Below are 15,645 nucleotides of genomic sequence, written 5' to 3' on the forward strand. Positions count from 1 at the left end.
GCCCCAAGGCTCTCAGTTAAGGAATTGTGTATCTGAGTAGATCTTTGAATTATGCTTTACAGTTTTGAAAGTGCTTTCATAACTTACTCTCTATTTTTCCCAACAGCCTTGTGAGGTAGATAAGACAGGTGCATTTTGGGAAAGCTCAGCGCTAAGGTTGGAGCGTTCCTAAAATCATCTGGGTTGAAGGCAGCAGAGCTAGAGTAAGAAGCCCTGTTTACCCTGGTGAATCCTAATTCATGTCCCAAGCATCATGTCCTCTGTGACCCACATCCATCCCTCACCCAACTATGTGGACTTGACCTCTTTATCCTGTAGAGTCCCCCTAAGTCCTTATAGACATTTATCTTGGCACCTGTAACAGTATAGTTAACTTAATATTTGTATGTTGGCCTTTCCATTCCCAGTTATAAGCATATTGAGGTAAAGACTGGATATAGTTAATTTCTGTTCCTGGTACCTCTCATGGTGCCTGTGTGAAGCCAGACACTCAAAGGTGTGTGGAAGGAATGAGCTCAGAAGTATGGTTTTATGTTGCAGTGCTCCTTCCATGCCTTTGCTGCTGATTAAACATATTTATTCTTTCATTCCACATTTTCCTTTACAAAAGGAATAAAGGGTTTACATATTACCTACTTTCTTAAAGATGGAAGAATTGCAACCAACATGCAGTATAGCTCTGTGTTGGTAACGTAACAGTGGACTACATTTAATTGGAATTGTTTGTAAATTAATATTAATATCTTTAGGTTATCAATATATATTAAAGCTTCCAATAAGAACTTTAAGTGCTTTTCACTAGACTCCTGATCACAGGATAGCAACTCAATGGTGATTTTTTATGCGGTTCCTCAGAAATTGCTCTAGGCAATTCACACAGCTAAGGCTGTATAAGTGCAAAACAGTGAAAGAAAGGAGAGCCAACACAGTCTTCCTGAGAGTACTAACATAGCAAAAGATAAATGAATTCCAAATCTGTTACTGCCATCTATTTACATAATTTTTTTCTTGAAATAAACAGCTTTTTACTGGGTGGGAAATAATGTGTATTTTGTGCTGACAGGGTGAACTCTCATTGCCATGTCAAGCTTAATTTTCCCTTTTTTTCCACCCCCAGTCTTCATTTAGTTTCAGGGTGTAGCCCTTTGGGTCTCCCCACTCTTCTTGAGCAAACCTTTTGAGAGATTTCTGCTTGTACTTAGAAACTGTTTTTTGAGACAGTAAGGAAACGGTGGAGGTTGGCAGAGAAAAAAGAATATAGAATAGGGTTGAAGAGTGGTTGGAAAATGTCATGTAGTGCGTTTCATAGGAGCAGGGTTATGGTTTGTTCACTGCTTTATCTCAGAATGCTTGCCAAGTAGTAGGCATGCAGGAATTGCTGGTTAAATGGATAGTATTTTTGCCAGTTTTTGTTGTCATCATTGTTGTTTGTTTTTGTTTTGTTTCATTTTACCTTTTCTTGGACCATTGAAAGTTACCTATCATTCCTGACTGTTTAAATATGTGCCTTCTTGTATCATAAGACTGTTCTTTAAACTCTTTATGTAAACTTATTTTTGACTGTGTAGGGTGGCTTCCTCGTGTGAGACCAAGAGGAAAAACAGAGATCATGCTTTCTCGACATGGGGATACCCATGACCACTTCTACTATGATTCCTGTAAAAGTTCAAGAGAAGAAACAACACCCACACTAGAACTGGTCTCAAAGGATATAGCAAATCACCCTGCAGCATGTTATACAACTATTGCTCTTTTCCTTATTGGCCTTTAATTCTGGAAACCCTGGATTTACAAGTCACTACCTCTGCATTTGCCCTGAAAATGGTCTTCTCAAACCACTTTAGTTGTCTTCCTAAAGCACAGGTCAGATCATGTCATTCTCTTTCTTGAAATCTTGGAATTGGCACACCACAGCTTGTAGAGCAACAGATGCATTCCTTGGCATAACATTTAAAGCCCCTCACAAGTAGTCCTCAAGTGCCTTTCTAGCCTCATTTGCTGTGTGGTTCTTCTGCAGGAGACACATTCCAAGCACTCAGTGATATTGTCTTTTTGTGTTTGTGCTGTGCCCTAAGTCTGCAGTGACTTCCCTGTTCATTATTCCTTCTGTGTCTTTGTCCAGATTTTCTCCTTCTTAGGAGGACACCAGTCATTGGATTAGGGTGCCTACTAATTCAGTATGACCTCATCTTAACTTGATTTTATCTGCAGAGACCCTGTTTCCAAGCAAAGTCATATTCACAGGTATAGGAATTAGGACTTGAACATATCTTTTGGGGGGACACAATTTAAACTACAGTACATGGCTCTAGATATTTTAAAGAGAATTCTGTTTTCTGTGTTTCAGATCCCTTGAACTCTAGTGCCTTTCATGTTTCAGGGAGGTAACTGAGACTTTGGTTCCTTGCTTTTCCACTCTTGATGAGTAGTTTCAGAAATAAGGCCTGGCTTCAAGTCTAACCAGGCAAATCCTGGCATCCTGGAATTTTAAAACTGAAAAGAGTCCATATAAGTCATTTTGCTTAAATTTTACAATAAGAAAAGGTAGACAAATCATCTTCTCTTACTGTGCCTGAAGGCATAAAGTGGACATAAATAATACCCTGATGCCAAGGACAGTGTTCATTATTTATGTTCAGCAAAAACAGAGAAATGAAATAATTCAGATTAGAATAAGTTTCTCTGAAATGGTCAGCTATTTTAAGGCAAAAGCCCCAGGGCTTGTTTTCATACCCCTTTTGAATCATGCCCAGTGGCCCCAGTCATATGAAGAGATGTCCTCAGTAAAGCACCAGGAACTGTGGTCGGTGCTCTTGCAAGCTCCACAGTAACTGTTGGTTGAATGTAGGAGTGAATGTGAATATGAAGAGAATATGTGTGCCATGGAGCTACCAATAGCTCAAGGCCTGTGTATCAGGGATGGCAGGGAAAGGGGTTGGGAGTGTGCTGGGAATTTCCATAGATTATCTCTTTTAATCTTCACAACAGGACCTATAAGTACTCCTAGGGGAGACGTTCCCAAAACTATAAAACTGGTGGGAAGCAGAGCTGAGATTGGATCCCAAGCCCGTCTCATTCTGAAGCACTAGTGACCTTTGTCCTGCCTGCCTCTGTTTCCTTTACCAAATTATGCAACTGTTTTTTCCTCTACTAATATTAAAATGTGAGTGTCTCACTGTACTTTGGGAGGCTGAGGCGGGCAGATTGCCTGAGCTCAGGAGTTTGAGACCAGCCTGGGCAACGCGGTAAAACCCTGTCTCTACAAAAAATACAAAGAAATTAGCCAGGCATGGTGGCGCATGCCTGTAGTCCCAGCTACTTTGGGGGCTGATGTGGGAGAATTGCTTGAGCAGAAGACTGAGGCTGCGGTGAGCCGAGATGGTGCCACTGCACTCCAGCCTGGGCAACAGAGCAAAACGCTATTTCCAAAAAAAAGAGATGTCAATGTCAAAATTATATTTATGTATTAAACCAAAAGTAGTATTCATATGGAAGAAGAACAGAGTTTTCCTCTTTTTTTTTTTGTTTTTTTTGAGATAGAGTCTCACTCTGTTGCCCAGGTTGCAATCTCAGCTCACAGCAGCCTCGACCTCCCGAGCTCAGGTGATTCTACCGTCTCAGCCTCCGTATTCCAGTAGCTGGGACTACAGGTGTGCACCACCATGCCCAGCTAACTTTTTGTATTTTTAGTAAATATGGGGTTTCACCCTGTTGCCCAGGCTGGCCTCGAACTCCTGGGCTCAAGTGATCAGCCGGCCTCGGCCTCCCAAATTGCTGAGATTACAGACGTGAGCCATTGTGTCTGACCGTTTTGTTTTGTTTTGTTTTGTTTTGTTTTGTTTGTTTGTTTAAGAGATGGGATCTCACTCTGTCACCAAGACTGGAGTTGGAGTGCAGTGGTATGATCATGGCTTACTGAAGCCTTGAACTCCTGGGCTCGAGTGATCCTCCCACCTCAGCTTCCTGAGTAGCTGGGACTACAGGTGTATACCATCACAACCAACTAATTTTTTAAAAAATTTTAAAGAGTCTGGGTCTTGCTATGTCATCCAGTCTTGTCTGGAATTCCCGGGCTCAAGAGATCTTTTTTGCTTCAGCAACCTGAGTAGCTGGGATTACAGGTGCGAGCCACTGTGTCCATCACTTGTGTCTTATAAAATACTTTTAAAGCATTTGGATCAAAAAATGAGGCAATCTGAAATATATACTTTTCCCCTCTGTGTCTTTTTTTAAATTATTGAGTAAAAAAAATATTTTTAGTCTCCTGGATCAGTACAATTGTCCATGATTTTTATTTCCATCTTTTTTTCATTGAAAAATAACATGAAACATTTAATGAGGTGTTATGATCATTATTAAATTTTATCTCTTCTAAAGTAGCTGTTTTCAGTTTGATGTTTGAATACGTGTTATTCTTCAAAAATAAGGATTGAATGACTTGGTTATAAATTATAATGCTGTCTTGGCAAAATGTAATTATTAAGGCAAAATTGATTTAAAAGAAAATGAAAGTAAATTAAATCCGATTTTTTTTTTACTTTTAACAAAATGAACGTATGTACTATGTTATAATAATATATAGCTTCAGAGCCTTTTTAATGACCTCATTTTATTTATTTATTTATTTAGAGATGGACTCTCTCTCTCTGTCGCCCAGGCTGGAGTGCAGTGGTGCGATCTCGGCTCACTGCAGCCTCTGTCTCCTAGGTTCAAGTGATTCTCCTGCTTCAGCCTCCTGAATAGCTAGGATTGTGGGTGCCCACTAGTGCGCCTGGCTAATTTTTGTATTTTTAGTAGAGACAGGATTTCACCGTGTTGGCCGTGGTTGGCCAGGGTGGTCTTGAACTCCTGACCTCCAGTGTTCCGCCTGCCTTGGCCTATGTAATTTTAAAATTTAGTGGTCTGGGTCATAGTCATCAGACTGTGTTGGTTGTAAGTGACAGTGAACTAATTCCAGGAATAGTGCTTACTCAGGAACAGCTGGCTTCGGGTACTGCCAGGAATCTGTTTCATTCTATTGCTCACCTCTACTTTCCTCCACACTGACTTTTGCTGACTTCATTTTCAGACAGGCCCTTACTTCATGATGGCAAAAATAGCCACCACCAACTCCAGGGTTACCATTTACAAGCTGAACAATGAGTTTTGGGGCTGGCTCACACAGCCAGCTTGGGTCATGTGGTCATGTCTCATTAGCCAGACCTGAAACATGGACTCCCTCTGGACTGCGAATAGAGGGAAAATGGTTTGAAAATAAACTTGCCATGTTGTTGTCAAGATTAGGAGGAAAGGATGCTGGGCATGATAGTTTAGGGCACAGCTTGTTGAAAGAAGGTACAACCAGAACTTTATATGTTTTGCTGCAGGGATTTAAGAAAACAAATCTGCTACCCAAAAAGAACATGTTCAGTATTAACTGCCTGAAAAAGGAGAAGACCAAAAATGCACAATTTGTGATTGAGTACCAGACACTGTATTAATTTTCTTTAAAAATCATAACACTAACAATCCTCTGAGGTAATTATTGCCATTTTGGAGCACTTACTGTGTGTCACTCTTTGTGTGAAGCACTTTACACATTTCATTTAATCCATAGGGCAGCTTTGTGAGGGCAGTCTTAATATTCTCATTGTACTGATGAAGAACTAGGAGGCCAGAGGCATTTGGATTTGAATCCAGATGTGTCTGATTTCATTTATACCATCTCCTAGTTTTACAGTTTGCTTCTGTTAGTCTGCCTGTGTGTCCATCTATCCTCCTCTGTCCCATCAGAGCTCCCCCTCAGCTTCTCTAAGCAAGGCCCCCTTTCATCTCTGGCACCTTTCCAGTCCATTGGGAAACCGGCTCAACTCTGTCCTCTGAGGATGCCACCAGTGTCTGTCCCTGTTCCCCCACCTCCGCTGCTGGAGCTCTAGCCTTCATTATGAAGGGCCGGAACTCTTACTATGAGTTCTGTTTGGCCTTCCTGCTTCCAGTCTTCATCTCTTCCACCCCCATTTTCCTTAATAGCCAGATTGAACTTTCAAAAAGTGCAGACCTGATCTTATCAAGCGTCTGTTTTCCTTGGCTTCTCATGGAGGGAGAGCATGATCCTGGCCCCTGCCTGCCGTCCTTTCCACCTCATGGCACTCACTCTCTGGCCTCTTTTCTTTTTCCTTCTCCAGTGCGGCAGTCTTACACCTTACCACGCCCTTCTCTGCTCCTACAGTGCACTTCATTTGTTTTACTTCTTCAGGTCTGTGTTTACATGTCACTTCAAGTCCTTAGGGACTTCTCTGTCCCTCTCCCCTACCTCTTCAATCTGGAAATCTGAAACTGTTTACTGCTCCTTTTTGTACTTTTCACAGTTTGTAGTGATACATTCAACTGTGATTATTTGCCTAATATTCCCCACTGAATCATGAACTCCGTAAGGGTAGGGACCAGGTCTGTCTGGTTAATTAACTGCTGAGTCTCTAGCAGCAACCACAGTGCCTGGAATATCACCGACACTCAAATATGTGTTGACTGGACTGATGAGTTAAAAACTGAGTATGACCAAAGCGGTGCACTTTTAAATGATTACCTTTTCTATAGTTCTCTCACTCTCATTTATTAAGAATGAACCTGTGTTTTCCTTGGAGCAGTTTTATCGCAGTTGCTTTTGGTTTGCTTAGAAACATGCTTCCTTTCTTGCTGACTGTAAATGCTAGCAATTCTGATGTTCTACAGTGATGCACTTGGTTTTTGAAACTCCTGGATTAGAGCTAGCCATAATCGGAGAAGATAATAAATTTTAGGGTATGTAATGCCTCTCAATTTGACCTGAGTGTGGGTAAGGGAAAGAAGAGAAGGCTCTACCGACTTGCTCCAAATGGTTCCCTGCCCAATAACACAGAAGCTTTAACACTCCTTTAACTCGGATATGCTGTCCCCAGAACCCAGGCATCCAAATTTAGCCGTCTCTGCATGTCCTTGTGATTTCTGACTGCCATCTGTGTCCAAATTGACTTTGGAAGGAGAAGCTTTCTCTTCAGTGATTTATTATTTAAAGCAGTCTTCTCAGCCCTTATGAAAACAGGCAATTTTCATATGGCCCACTGGAATCCGCATACAAGGCTATCTGTCCCAGGCTCACTGGTGCCCCAGTTCTGAGGGGATCACTATCCCTGCAAGCTTGTGGCCTTTTGATGTGCATGCAGGCATGGTGACTGGGAAGCTTATCTGTCTGTGATCATCTCACGTGCTGCAGATGACATAACTTCTTTCTCCCTTTTTAATCCACAGTTGGTCATGTTCGGAGTTTGACCTGAATGAGATTCGCCTGATAGTTTACCAGGACTGTGACAGGAGAGGCAGACAAGTCTTGTTTGACTCTAAAGCTGTTCAAAAGATTGAGGAGGTGACAGCTCAGGTATGAAATGCTGATTTGCTTTCTCCTTCTCTCTTGTGCTTTTAACCACCCCTCTGATCAATCATTTATTAATCTATGATCTTCTCTTTGAGTTATATTATACAGTGCCATTAATGGTTCAGAAGAAACATAAGCAAGCATTGAGTCCTTTAATCAAAGCCCTACCTCCAGCAGGTATGAGTATGCTCACTACTAAACACAAGTGAAACTGTTAGCAAGTAATCATGGCAGGAGCTAAGCAGTGTACTATTAGTAGTACTAGAGGTAAATTTGCCGGTGAGTTGTAATCCAGTAAGATTTTGATGCCAAGTGAGTGCCCCAAATGTAATGGGAAAGCAGAACTCTAAAATTCATAAAATGATAAAAAGTGTTAGCGTGAAGATCATTCTGTCTAGTGTTTCTCATAGATAATAATAAGTAGCACTGGGTTAAACAAAATTAAACAGCTTTACTCACTTACGGGGCTTCCATATGCAAGCCTGCATGGTTATCTTCAAAAAGGATTGTTTTTCAAACCCTTCTGACCAGTGGAGCTTTTATTTATTTCCCTTTTTGTTTTGGTGGAGAGTTGGGTGGTGGTGGTGGTGGTGGTAGTGGTGTAGGGTGGGTGACAAGGGATGGGTAGAGTGAGGACAGAGCAGCTCTTGATCCCTTGGAAGCAGAATGGGAATGGTAAATTAACATGTTTAAGGTGAGAAGACTCTGATCCTTTCTGGGTCTTTTTGGATATGAGACCAGGGTACTTGTAAATTCACTTTAGACCTTTCATTCTCTTTTCAGTATTTGTTCAGATGCCTACAAATTAAATAAATCCACTTGTATTCATTCTTTTTATGCTCAATAAGTTGCTACCCATACTGACCAAATACTGGCAGTTTGTAGACTGTGCAGCTAAGTAAATGAACAGTTTATAACGCAGTCTTTGTCTCTTCAGGGCCAAGGGGTTGTTTTCCTGCTTTTGATAAGGATCATTTCTGCAGGAAGGAAGTGTTTGGTTAAACACAGTTTAGCTGGGTGGATTCCACAATATTTTAAAGTGGAGTTCTGCCAGGTGGCTAATCATTACAGTAGTTGTTGGGCTTGTTAGGTAGGGGAAGGGGGTAGGGGAGGGGGGGACCAAGAAATCTCTCAGGTGATTCACCGTAGGCTTTACTGGTTAGATTTGTAACAGAAATTTAGATGAGCCAGCACTTGACCCTTTGGTGGACAGGAGATGGTTTACCTCTTAATTTCTTGAATTATTTCCCATTTCTCTGAAGGCTTCACATGGATGGTCTAGTTGAACACCTATCACTGGGGCTGCTCATAGTGGTGGCAGGTGGAGGGGAAAGGAAACACAAGTTTTCAAAAGGAACTGGCATCTTCAGTGAACTAGAGCAGTAGTAATGCTGGAATCTGGAAACATAGGCTTTCTTAGAAGCATTCATCTAACCAAAAAGGCATCTGAGGTTCAGGAGGTTTGTAGCTTGCCCAAGGCTACAAAAGAATCCAGTCGGTGCTCCATTCACTATACCAGGTGCTGTCTCCACTTATAGACTGTTCAGCATTATACTCCAGCCAAAGGGTCTAGCAGTCTGAGGCAGGTGGCACTTCGTGTCACTTAGGCCCTCTGAGGGGCTGTGTTTCTGGCCTAAGTGATATTAAGTAGCAGCTGTATCTTTAGCGTGTTGAGGGAGTGCTGGGTGCTCAGGAGTAATCAAGTACCACTTTGAATGCCATCATTGCTGTAGTGACAATTGTGGTCCAGCACATTTTGTGTTTTCCTTACATTCTTTTCCCATTTTCAGTCCCCACCGCCCCAGCCTCCCTTGGCAAGCACAAAACGTCATGAGTTTGTATCAAGCACATGACTGCAGGCATTTGCATTAGACCACCAGTGTGACTGTCACATTGGAGATTAGATAAGCTGCAATTGCATTCATGTTTTTTTCCAAGCAAAAGCTGCACAAGGAAAAAAAGAAAGGCAAAGAAGACTCAGAATAGAAACAACTTATCATAGAGGGTGCAGGAAGCTTCTGTAGGGAGTAATATGTTTGGGGGGAGATAAATATTAATAAAGGTTTATCCTTATACCTTTGTCACTGTGATAAAAATTAGTGGTGAACTCTATTTGGGGAATGTATAGTAGAGAATCCTCTGTTGTCCTTAACCTTTGAAGACCATATTTCCATCACGTGCTATGTAATTCACAGTAGCTCCTGTTTCAGGATTTTGGTTTCATCCCTTACAAATTCAGCCTCATGATTTTCCTTCCTGTTACCTTTAAAGGAGTACTAGAGGAGGTGTGTCATTAAAAACACAAGCGGGCCGGGTGTGGTGGCTCACGCCTGTAATCCCAGCACTTTGGGAGGCCAAGGCGGGCAGATCACGAGGTCAAGAGATCAAACCATCCTGGCCAACGTGGTGAAATCCCGTCTCTACTAAAAATACAAAAAAATTAGCTGGGCGTGATGGCACGTGCCTGTAGTCCCAGATACTTGGAGGCTGAGGCAGGAGAATTGCTTGAACCTGGGAGGCAGGGGTTGCAGTGAGCCAAGATCACGCCACTGCACTCCAACCTGGCAACAGGGTGAGACTCCATCTCACAAACAAACAAACAAAAAACCCTACAAGCCAGTCTGCCCAACTTAATAGTTTTGTTTTATTAGTTCTGTTTGCTTAGTAAAAGTTTAGATTTGAAGCCTCATCTTTCTCCTCATCAATTTAATGGATTATGACTCTACATAGTACTAAAAAGCTAATAACCAAAACTCTAATAACAAAAAGAGATCAATTATATGAATTGAAGTGTAAATAATAGTTAAATTATTAAAAGAAGATAAAGTCTTAATACATAACCTACCTCCTTTTGTCTAGAACCATTCTTCAGCATTCTGCCTTCCTAAACCATGTTTTTGTCATTACTGGGGGGGAAAAAAAAAACCTGCTGTTTTTTAATGCACCTTAGGCACCAGAATGCTTTTAAAAAGGAATTCCCAATGAAGAACTGTTGACGAACCTGATATACTTCGTAATATTTTACCTTGCCTGTCTCTCTTAACCTAGAAAACAGAGGATGTTCCTATTAAAATATCAGCCAAGTGCTGCCAGGGAAGCAGCAGTGTCAGCAGCGTGAGCAGCAGTAGCAGCAGCAGCATCTCTTTCCACAGTTCTTCTGGGGGATCTTCACACCATGCTAAGGAACAGCTTCCAAAGTACCAGGTACAACCATCCCTTCTGTGGGAATGGCCCCTGGGGTTAAAGTTATTTACTGTAATTTCTTCTCGGGAAATAATGCCGCTCGAGGGCTCTACTTCAGGAATATGAGGACAAGTATTCAACACAGTACTCTTAAATGTTTCACATCAATGTTGTTTTTGCTCTTTGGCTTTTATCTCCAATAAAAACTGTAATCAAGCAGAGGTGATACAGCCTACTATGTACTAGATGAGAAATATTGCCAGTCAGATAAATTACCTTGCTTTGTTTCCTTTGCTGTCTGATCCAGAATAATAAACATGTACTCTCCAGTTCTGTTGTAAGAATTCCTAAGGATTCTGGGAATGTATATGGGCATCCTAAGAAAATAGAACATGCCAGTAAAAGGAAGAAAGACTTGTATGGGAACAGAAAGAAACACACTGTGTGTGTGTGTGTGTGTGTGTGTGTGTGTGTGTAAGGATAGGGGTTGAGGTTTTTGAGAAATATTAGCTAACAAGATAAAAAGGAAGAAATGTTTTATAAATATTGAATGGCAAAAGGATATTAATTGATGGGGAATATATTGAACTTTTTCTTAAACCCATGTAGAATCTTTTCTACTATTTTTCTGGAAAAACAACACTAGGGAAATTACCAGAAAATGGGTCTAGAGGATTTTATTAATTTCATAGTCAGGATTTGTGCCATGCATTTGCCCTTTTTGAGACACAGTGCTCCTGGGTCTCACAGCAGTCTGCAGTTTAAAAAGTATACAGTAGAATTTTCAGCAGGTTGAGAATCACAGTTGGCATGTGGCCCTTGTACCCCAAGAAAAAGGAGATTATAAGTGAAGGAGGTGGGTTGAAGTTAGTAATAAAGAATGTGAAAACCAGTTGGTTTCTGTCTGCATATAGTGGGAAGAAGTTGGTATGAGCTATAACGTGAGAGAGGAACCTAGCTGAGCAGGGCTGATAGATTTATCTTTCTCTTTCTGCCTCTGCAACCATGTATAAGTAAGTGTGTATTTGTGTGTCACTGTATGTATGCTTGTGTGTCTATATGTGTGTATGTATTTGAAATTTTAAAAAAAGATTCGGAAGAGTCTTTTAAGTCTTTTTGTTAAGAGTGATTCCCAGGTTTTTCCTTGGGTGGAAAGCACAGTGACAGAGAATCTAGTTGGTAGATCGGGGTGCAGAACCACGGTTGCTTTGGTGGCACGTCGGTTTGCTCAGCATTCATACCTATCCTGTTCATCAGTGTGTCACCAGCACTTAGTATAGGTGCTCAGAATTCTACATCCCAAGACACTCATTCAGATGTCACTAGGTGAATGAATGTATTGGGGTATACGATTCTAGAGCTCCAGGAGAGTTCCTGGTCCAGAGACAAAGATGTAGGAGGTATTCTATGTAAATAATAATCAAAATCAAAAGAATGGTTGAAAAAGCAGGCAGTTAGTAGGATTGACCTCCAGGCAAAACCATAGTAAGGGATGATCTAAGAAAGAAGAGATTCAAAATGGAGAGTCATGAACAGAATCAAATATATTGAGAGAAGTTTAATAAAGCAAACTGGAAAGGGTCCATTGGATTTGACCAAGAGGGAGGAGGTCATCATTGGAGCAGTTGGACTAGTTTGAGCTAAGAGGTGAAGTCAGGCTGCAGTAGATTAACAAGCCAGTGAGAGTAAAGGAAGAGGAGGCAGGCAGTCCACTCTGGATGGTAAAAGGCATGAGAGAGACTGGTCAGAAGCTAGAGGGATCAAATGTTTTTGAAATACTTTTGTAAAACTTTAGAGTTATCAGACCATTGGTTGCTGAATAATACTGAACTATATTTTTTTTCAGGATGTTTTCTTAGTACCAAGAGAAGAGTTAACGGTTATTTTCATAATTGAACCTTTCCATTTAGAGTTTATAAATGGAGATAATAGTAATCTTTGTTTCTCATAATAAAAATAAAAATGAACTCTGATAAAACACTTGGATCCTATGTGATGATGTCGTGTATAGAGAAGAAATCACAAACATGCGTAATACTTTGGGGGAAAAATAGGCAATTGCCATTATAAGTTAAGATTGTAAGGTGACCACTTGAAGCTTTGAGAAATAGTTTTAATCACCAATGACACTAATGAGATTAATAAACATTATTTTCTGTTGCATTGCACGTCATGTTCCATGTACTAACTTTGATTTTGTTTTCTTGCATGTAGTACACACGACCAGCTTCCGATGTCAACATGTTGGGGGAAATGATGTTTGGCTCAGTTGCCATGAGTTACAAAGGCTCCACCTTAAAGATACACTACATACGGTGAGTCTGGGCTTCCTTTTCTACCAGTTTTGAGAAATGGGATGGTGGTATTGACTCCTTAACTCATAAATGTATTTTTCGTCTCTCCTTTCCCCCGCTCCCCAGTTCTCCTCCACAACTGATGATTAGTAAAGTCTTCTCTGCTAGAATGGGCAGCTTCTGTGGAAGTACAAATAAGTAAGTGCAGGATTTTGCATTCCCCACCCCCATTTTTTAAAGTGTGTATTTCTAGATAGAATAATTCTTTAAGGGCCATAAGGCATTTTGAAATGAGAAGCAGAATGAGTCCAAATTAACAAAGGGGTTTTAAAAGTGGCTACTGTCCTATCAACAGTGAGTGGGAAAAGGCCTTTGACTTCATTAGGTGGCCCTAAAGACAAATGGCTGTCTTTATATGTTTTGAGTCCCCATCTGTTACCCAGTCACCAATTTTTAATTTCCTGGGAAATCAAAAATAAAGAACAAAAGGGAAGGGGCTACATTATTCTGAAATATCTAAGAACTTAAGCTCATTTTGGCATATGCATTCATGTATTTTGAACTTTCAAGCAGAACTATTTCATATACTTCCATTTTTAAATAAAACAACAAAACACCAGTTGTACTTTGATAAATTTGAAAAGGGCTTGTTATAAATTAAAAGACATTCTTAGGGGTCAAGTGAAAGCTGTTTTTTCTTATCCTGGGAAATTAAAAATATTTCTCTATATATTTGAATACCATTGAGTGAGTCTTGGCTTACTCTTCAACAAAACAGTTTGAACATTTAACATTGGACTGTCATGACTTAAGCCAATATGATAATTGTTATTTATTTCTTACGAGATTTGTTTCTAACAGACCCTTGAGATTACCTGAACATTTATTACATTAATTCCCTTACATGCAGATTTAAGTAAAAATTATTTTGGCTTCATTATGCTGCATTATTCTCAAAGTCTTTTTGTCATTGTTGTTTTTGTCAGCTCTACACACAGCATAAGTCTTTAGTTTAATTGTTAATAAGTACAATAAATTGATAAAATCTGCTTCCCTCATATTTTTATGAGTAATTCTTTTTGAAAGTTGTGAAATGAAACTCCTATAAGAATTATAATTTGTTATATTTTATTCCTGAAAAAAGTTGCTGAATTGCTTATTGATGTTAACCAAGAGTAAAAATTAATTTCGTTTTGAGAGTTTATGTAAAATACTTGAAACGAATGGCCACATGTTATCTGTCAGTTGCTAAAGCAAAATGTAGAAATGAATAACAGTATCTCAGGTGTCAGTCACTGAAGCAAAATTTAGAGTTTGGTGTCTTATTATATAACATGAAATTGTTAGAAGTATAGTTGTTTAGTTACATGGGTTGAGCTACATCCAAAATAGCTTTTGTTTTCTTCCAACAAATTCACCTGAAGTTGCAAGTTTAATTCCCTTTGGTAGATGTGAGACTTTGTTTATAAGGAAAAGTATTGAGTGACTGATCAGTTGTTGTCTACATTTGCAAGTCTATTTATTAGGAAACAGCTTTAGTAACTTCTTGACATTTGTGTCCTCTTTCTCCTTTTCCTTCCCTCTCCGGATATAGCTTGCAAGACAGCTTTGAGTACATCAACCAAGATCCTAATTTGGGAAAACTGAACACAAATCAGAATAGTTTGGGTCCTTGTCGTACTGGAAGTAACCTAGGTAAAATCAGACACACAAACAAATTCTTTCTTTCTGAATACACTATTGTGGGTGTGTGTTTTGCTTTATTTGAGTTTGTTGTGGGTTTTTTTTTTTTTTTTTTTGGCGTTATCTTTAATCTGTGTTTATTTTTTTTGTGTGTGTACTTTGTTTGCCCTCTTCTATGTGTTTCCATCTCTAGGTCTGCTGCAAGCATGCAGCAGCAAACTGCTGCAGGGGGTAGCTGAAGGAGGACCTCTCCGGCTCACCCGGAGTGCTTCTTTCTTTGCAGGTTTGTGTGGAATGCTGAGTACAGTGTGACCCACACATATTAATAAATCCTGTGCAGGTTCTTAGGAAAAATCCTACTTGTGCCTCTCTAGAAATCCAAGGGGCTCTTGTGATCACAGATATCAGTTTCAAATGCGGCCAAATCCATGGTGTATCGAAAATTCTGCCAATGAACCTCTTGTAAATGTCTTCGCTAATACTCTAGTATAAGCTGATTTTGATCTGAAATGAGCCCTTAGTATTTCGAAGAGGATTGTTTTTTCCTGTTTTTCTGGGCCTCTTCTGCTACTATGAACTGTTTCCCTTTGCCTTGGTGTCTTTTATCCATTTATTCAACTGCATCCTTACCTGCACGGAGTTTCATTAAAAGTCACTCTAATAAGAGCATGGAAGACTTCTCTCTCTCTCTCTCTCTCTCTCTCTCTCTCTCTCTCTCTCACTCTCTCACTCTCTCACTCTCTCACTCTCTCCCTCTCCCTCTCCCTCTCCCTCTCTCATTTAAGTAGTGTAAATACAATTTCTAGGTTATTTACAGGTATAGTCATCTTGGTGTCTCTGAGTTTTAACTTGTCTTAGCATGATTAACATGTAGGGAACCTCCATTACTAACATTTAAAGTTGTGAGTATAGCAAATGGTATTTTCCTTTCTGTTCTTTGTAGCCTGAAATATGCTAAGTACCATAGTTAACTGTCACCCTAATGAAATTGACACCCTCCCACCTACTTAGAATGAGGAAAACACGTTTAAATACTCTCTTTAAAATTGTGAAAATAAACATGCTTCAAAAAATAGCTGTCAAGTATAATAATCA

General features: G+C 40.0%; 1 protein-coding gene across 4 annotated transcripts in view; it reads left to right on the plus strand.

The window, feature by feature from the left end:
- Window positions 1-15,645, plus strand: part of FNIP2 (folliculin interacting protein 2) — a 137,712-nt gene that overhangs the window by 51,025 nt on the left and 71,042 nt on the right. For 2 of the 4 annotated variants that reach the window (XM_005556187.4, XM_065545645.1), the window contains exons 2-7: window positions 7,267-7,393; window positions 10,439-10,594; window positions 12,788-12,888; window positions 12,994-13,065; window positions 14,462-14,562; window positions 14,744-14,833. In XM_005556187.4, coding sequence (XP_005556244.3) covers window positions 7,267-7,393; window positions 10,439-10,594; window positions 12,788-12,888; window positions 12,994-13,065; window positions 14,462-14,562; window positions 14,744-14,833 — 647 coding nt within the window. The remainder of the gene's footprint in view (window positions 1-7,266; window positions 7,394-10,438; window positions 10,595-12,787; window positions 12,889-12,993; window positions 13,066-14,461; window positions 14,563-14,743; window positions 14,834-15,645) is intronic. The other 2 variants (XM_005556190.3, XM_065545646.1) reach the window with 1 other exon arrangement.

The sequence above is a fragment of the Macaca fascicularis genome, chromosome 5 (genome assembly GCF_037993035.2).
Source record: "Macaca fascicularis isolate 582-1 chromosome 5, T2T-MFA8v1.1".
NCBI lineage: Eukaryota > Metazoa > Chordata > Mammalia > Primates > Cercopithecidae > Macaca > Macaca fascicularis.